Consider the following 6,755-nt stretch of genomic DNA (forward strand, 5'->3'; position numbering starts at 1 on the left):
TATTTGAAGTCCATGCCATTTACCTTTACTTTCGCCAAATTCTTCCAGGTCAATGTCAGGTTCATGCCATGGATTCTGAGGTTAAGTTGGCCTTGTTGGACACCAGCAGAAAGCCCAGGATCATCACAATGTTGGAAAAGGAGATAAGAACTATTTCCAAAGTTCAAATCAAAGGGTTGTCCATGAAAGGTCTGGAGGTGTCTCCCGCCCATGACTACACATTTTAATTGAGAAGTATGGCATGCACGCCGGCCATGTTTGTTGACACACTTAGTTTCAGCTGGACACGTGTTGTTTGTACACTGCACTTCATTGCGGCCCACGCAAACACAGGACTTAAGACAGTTTTCATCAGGGTGGAAGTTTTCATGGATTTTGTAGTAAACACCATTATGACTGCAGCCACATTCAGATTCTGGAACACATTCCCCACTACTGTGGAAAAACCCAGGCTTGCAATAACAGCCCTCTTTGCATCTCTCTGAAAGAAGACTCGGGTTTTGTACACAGGCAGACTTGTGACTGGAACAGAGGTGGTATTCACTGTTGGGTGGGCAAGTGATCACTGAAGAAGAGAAGATCAGTAAACAAATCATTTAGAAATCACGCCTCAACATTTATACTTAGAATAAAGTTGACAGTACCATATTTTCCGGACCATAGAGCACACTGAATTATAAGGCGCACAGCCGAGGAGCGGGTCTATTTTCATACAAAAGGCGCACCGGAATATAAGGTGCATTAGAGGGGTCGTCATGATTTTTTTCTAAAATTCAAAACACTTCCTTGTGGTCTACGTAACATGTAATGGTGGTTCTTTGGTGAAAATGTGGCATAGGTTATGTTTTACAGACCATCTTCAAATCGCTTTGTGTCCCGTGAAAAACCGCCGGACCGGAAATCTAATAACTAAAATTCTGTGGGTGAATTATCTAAACCCACTACACCAATAGTTTTTAGCGCTTGCATAGCGAGATTAATTAGAACTTTACGCTACTTTATATGACAACAGCGGATAATTCATGTCCTATAAGAAGATAGACTACGGTGTTGGCACAGACTACAATGGCAGCTGTGCGCACATTTTCAGGACTTATGCAGACCCCAAATACACATCAGCAGGTACCAGAAGGTAAGAAAAGTTGATTTCTGATTAAATCTGATTGCTTTAATAATAGTGTTCGTATCTTGAATCACAGTACATATATGAATCACATACGGTGGCCGTAATTTAAAGATTAAGATTAAAGTACCAATGATTGTCACACACACTAGATGTGGTGAAATTTGTCCTCTGCATTTGTCCCATCCCCTTGGGGAGCAGTGGGCAGCAGCGGCGCCGCGCCCGGGAATCATTTTGGTGATTTAACCCCCAACTCCAACCCTATGTTGCTGAGTGCCAAGCAGGGAGGTTATGGGTCCCATTTTTGTAGTCTTTGGTATGACTCGGCTGGGATTTGAACTCAAACCTACCGATCTCAGGGCGGACACTAACCACTAGGCCACTGATGCTCCAACAATCTATCAAGCGGTGCAGCTTCTTAGCTTACCAAAGTCGTACTAAAACATTTTGATGGATTTTTGAGCACCGCGTGTAATGTTCTATATTCTCAATGGAACATTTAAAGTTTTGGTGTTTACTGGTGTCATCTTGCAGTCTAAACTTATCTCGTGTGACTGCCATCTACTTGTCACACTTACACCATGTACCAAATAAGATAGCTTTGAGGTCGGTCGGAACAAGCAGAATTATTCTGTACATTAGGTGCATTGGGTTATAAAGGCACACTGTCGATATTTTAGAAAATTAAAGTATTTTAAGTGCGCCTTATAGTCCAGGATATACGGTATTTAATTACTTACAACAGAAATTGGATTCTCGCCATTCATCTACTAAAGTTTCCACTTCTTGACACACTGCAACATAGCTGGACAGGATCTGGCACAGGGTCATCCGATTCCCATTGCAAAGACCATAAACACAGTTATCATAAAAATCTTGGGGATCCACCATTTTGTGGCAGCTTTGGAATGCCCCCTCAGGATCCAACAACATTCCACAGAAATCCTTGCCCTGAAAAAGAGCTTGCTCTTGTTGACTGCAACCTGAGGTGTTTCTAGGGAGATCCAAACATTCACGTTCATTGCTTGTTCTCCATTGCCTGACAGCTTGAACTATATCAAATGTATCATCTGGCATCAGGTCATCCTCAGGATTGTCGTTGAAGTTCCCACACAGTCCACATATATTATCAGAGAAGCCCCTGGGCATTGTGATAGTTAGGATGTCTGAGCTATATGTCACAACAACACCAAAGTCTGTCTCTATACACTTTGTTTGCCCTTTCAGATAAAGCAATACTTGGCCTTGGCTCAAAATAGACGGTAGGTTCACTAGCAGACCATCCACCTGAAACAGGTACAACAATTATTTGTAAATACAGTATTGCAAAAACATTTAATGTACAATGTAACTTACCTTGATTTTGTTACTCCACTCATATGACACCTCAATGGAGAAACCAGCAACTGACATTTGTACACGTCGAAAGGAAACGTTGGCAGTCGGTCTGATATGGTTCTGAACCTCAATGCTGAAATCTTGCAGGTCTCCCCAGGTGGGACAGTGAGATGCAAGTAAGTAACTGCAGTTCCCATTAATGTCAAACTTACGGCCATCAAAGGTGGTATAGTGACGATCTCCTTTAGCGACACACAGACCAGGTCCATCTGCGTGGCAGCCAGGCATTCCACGTATCACCCTGCAGACTTCGCCGGCCTGGCATTGAGACTCAGTGCACATAACAGTCTTGGAATGAGGCTGACAGACACATTTCTCCTGACACTCCCCGTTTGTCCAGAAGGTCTTTGTGGGGGGGTAGTAAGAGTCATTGTAGACACATCCACATTTGCTAGGCGAGACACACTTGCCATCACTTAGCAGATAACCCTTGTTGCACTGGCATGATTCCACACATGGTAGGGAGCAGGTATGTTGGGCCTCTGGGTTAACACATGTTGGTTGGCAGGCAGAACCACAAACTTCAAAATGGCTATTTAGTGGACATGCCAGATCTGTCAAAAAACAAATAGTATATACCAAGTTATTTTTAACAAATGACAATACATTTTCAAACTTACAGCATTTCGTGCTTGCTCTCCAGTCTTGGATCCTGCCCCCAAGCCTTTGGCAGATGTTGGCATAGGCCTTGAAGACTGTACACACCGAACCGGCTAATCTGCTGACACACTGGTTATTTACACAACTAAAAACATATGGCTCAGGATCAATTAAAGAATGACAATCACTAAAAGGTCCATCAGCCCTCTTCAGTAAAGTGCACTTATTCTCAAGGGAGCCACCTTTAATGCCAGGGTAAAATAGACGTGTGCTTTGGCTACACACTGGACACGGGCCGCGTCCACAGTCTTCCAGACATGAGCCTGCATTGCTGTCTAACACCCAGGGCAAGGTAAAATCCATTATTTTGGACGGTGCTAGACCATTAGAAGAAATAGTGTCATGCGAACGGTTGTCATTGGCGCTTCCACAAAGCCCACATAGAGCTCCATACAGCTCCGGGCCTACTTCCACCTGGACATTATGAACCCAGTCATACTGCAGAGTCAAGCCAAATGAAGTGTCAAGGACAACACCGGAACCACTTTGATAGATTTTCAGGTAACCATTCCCTAAAGTAAGAGGCAGGTACCTTCCATGTCCATTTACCTATGAAATCAAAAAGGAAAACCATTATATACACACACAACAAAGATGCACAAACTGCACTTTATATCTTAAATATGCCTTGTGTTCTTACCCTAATTTGATTTTGCTCTCCTTTTAACATGGATATATTAAATCCTTGAATTTGCATTTCCACACTGTGGATGCTGGAAACAGTGGCACCATTTAAATATGCTCTTGCAAGTAATATCTGTAGTGTAAGTGAAGTATTTAATCCTAGACAGGTGGTTTGGACTAAGGTGTAGTTGCAATTTCCGAGGAGGACAAAAAATGTTCCATCAAAGGTGCGATAATATGAATCACCCCACATCGAGCATATTTTCGTTTCGGAATAACAAGATGGAAGTCCATTTTTGATGAAGCACTTTTGTTTGTGACCACAGTGCAAGTCTTCACAGGATGATGCATCTGTAAATTAGAAAACAAGAATGGTAATCTTCATAAATGCAGCCATACATTTAAACAAAAAAAATGAAAATACTCACTTTTTTCACACACTGATGGATACGACTCTTTGTTTAGAGTGTTCAGAAAGTGTCCCACGTCCACATAAGTAGAACTGGACTCATTGTTAGGTAACAGAGCAAAGGTGTGCACAGGAGGAAGCTTAACAGATTTGATATGATTTGTATGAGAAAAGTTATCCATACGTGAATTAATGTCCTCTGAATCAAACATGGCCCCAGTGTGGCAGATATCATCTACTGAGAGCAGTGCTGTGAGAGTAGAAGCATACTGCTTAATGTCATGCCTGAAGTAAATAAGCTGAAGTGGGACATTGCTCTCTACATAAACATGATCTGATGTAACAACCGGGATAGTCTTCATAACTCCGCCACTTAGAGAAAAGTTCTTCTTCCCACTTGTAGTGATGACATCCAGATCAGCATCAATTTTAGTCATAGCCAAAAGGAGGCTGGAGTTCAGTCCAGCGTTTACCACACGGGGAACAAAATATTCAAAACTCCAACGAGAGACTGGTTTAAGTTCAGCAAATCCATACAAGCAATTCCCTACTGTATGTTCAAAGCAGGTAAAACCAACTATGCACCCAACAGGTTCTTGTGAGTAAAGCTTGGAGCCTGCAAGGCTGACATTACTTTGGAGGTAGATGCTCTCAAACACCCCTAAATGCAACTGAAGGACACTTCCCTTAGCATATGAATCGCCATTAAAGCTCACTTCTCCTGAGAGGAAGATGTCCACTGAGGTCTCTCTACCAGAGTTGGTGACCACCACCTCACTGACACCAGTCTGATTGGGGAAGTTTGGTGTAACTGGATAGTAGAGGGTGCCCCAGGATGACACATCATGGAGAAGGCTATGCTCACATCCAGTGTGGGTGCAGAATGTGGCTAAAACTCTGACATATTGTAAAGATGTCACGCTGAGGAGCGAGGAGGAACGCGCACTAGCCCCGCCCACAGATAATGGCAAGTGAATGATCTCCGATTGGCTGGCAGAGAGAACTATATGCTGCTTGAAGTTACTTTGTAGAACTTTCACAGTGACTGAAGTCCGAATACCAGTAGCTGTGATAGTTACTTGGTGGCTAGCATTTGCTGTGGGGTCATTATGAGGCGGAAACCTCATGAAAAAATTCCAACCTGGACTGGCCACAGAGAGACCTGAAAGGGAAAACAAAATTCAGTGTCCTGAATATATACGTACAATAAAAACAAGGGATGCAATTATGCCAACACATTAATAATTTTGATAATGAAAAATCAGCTGATAAAATGAGCTTATCATCAGTGTTTGTTGTTAGTTACTCTGTTGTGGCTTCTGCCTGGTTCCTTAGCCCTTAACGTCCCCTACGGTATGGTCGCATATTTGTGATGTCATGATACTGCGTGCACAGCCTGTTGTGTACAGAGAAAAGCACCATGGCGCAGCAATCGCCAGTGTGGGCTTTCTTTACAATTTCAGAAGACGACATTTCACTCTGTTAACAACTGTGTTCTGCAGAAATACCACCGGGAGGGAGAAGGACGAGTCTCAACAATACACATCGGATGAGTCACTTTAAAATTCACCATCGTGAAGATTTATGGAAGGGGTACGTAGCAGTCTGTGCTGTTAAACCGAGACCTGGCGTTAATAGCGGCGACCACAGTAAACACAAAACCACAGGACTACTGAGAAAAGTATTCAAGAGGCAATAGTTTGAAAAAAAATACCTTAGAGGGAAAGAACTTGACAAAATTAGTAGTTTATGTTAGACTTCATGGTTCATCTTTTATGATTTTAGTGGAAAAAAATGCACTTTGATTTCTACAACGGTTGCCTTTCTAATGGGCACCATTTTATTACTGTCAAGGGAAAATATAATTCCATTTTTGTCAAACAAGAGATGTTTCTCCACTTGTTAAGGTGCCGTTGCTAACTGCAATGCAGAATTTTATTGACTGATGTCTATTGGACTCATTTTTTATATGTATGTTTTATTTTATAAAATCATTCAACATGTTTGAGCTGCACGTTTATCCACAAAATAATTGAAAAGTTAAAATATAAAACAAATCCAACTATTTCTGCTTTATGCAAAAATTGTAATAGTTTGCATGGGTCAGAATTATACTAGGATGTGTGTACTTAAATTAGTCCATTAGGTAGACAAATATCAGTTGAAGTTATCTTATACCTACAATATATTTGTACATTATTCAGTAGTGTCTACATTTTGGGCTAAAGTATGAACTTTTAAATTAATGTATTCTCCGAATCAAGTGTACATATATACCTAAAAGTTATAAAGGTCTGGAAATGATCAGTTATCGGTTCAAATTTCCAGTATCTTGCGTCCCTAATAAAAACTGAAAGGGTGTGCACAAAAGATTAACAGATGAGACATTTGTGACAGTAGCTTGATTTACAACTGTAAACTACACACTTGCAGAAGGCTGACAACATCTTGTGTGCAGAGCTATACAGGTTTCCCAGCATGCTAGCTGAGATAAGGTGCGGTGTCAAGTTTCAACACGCTCAGCAGCCAATGAAGTACCTG

General features: G+C 41.7%; 1 protein-coding gene across 3 annotated transcripts in view; it reads right to left on the reverse strand.

Annotated features, from left to right (window-relative positions):
• LOC133660066 (IgGFc-binding protein) overlaps window positions 1–6,755 on the reverse strand; it is a 32,326-nt gene that overhangs the window by 24,355 nt on the left and 1,216 nt on the right. For all 3 annotated transcript variants that reach the window (XM_062063162.1, XM_062063161.1, XM_062063160.1), the window contains exons 2-7: window positions 4,234–5,376; window positions 3,822–4,156; window positions 3,142–3,730; window positions 2,480–3,075; window positions 1,864–2,410; window positions 24–565 (exon numbers count right to left, since the gene is read on the reverse strand). In XM_062063162.1, coding sequence (XP_061919146.1) covers window positions 24–565; window positions 1,864–2,410; window positions 2,480–3,075; window positions 3,142–3,730; window positions 3,822–4,156; window positions 4,234–5,376 — 3,752 coding nt within the window. The remainder of the gene's footprint in view (window positions 1–23; window positions 566–1,863; window positions 2,411–2,479; window positions 3,076–3,141; window positions 3,731–3,821; window positions 4,157–4,233; window positions 5,377–6,755) is intronic.

This window comes from Entelurus aequoreus, linkage group LG11 (genome assembly GCF_033978785.1).
Source record: "Entelurus aequoreus isolate RoL-2023_Sb linkage group LG11, RoL_Eaeq_v1.1, whole genome shotgun sequence".
NCBI lineage: Eukaryota > Metazoa > Chordata > Actinopteri > Syngnathiformes > Syngnathidae > Entelurus > Entelurus aequoreus.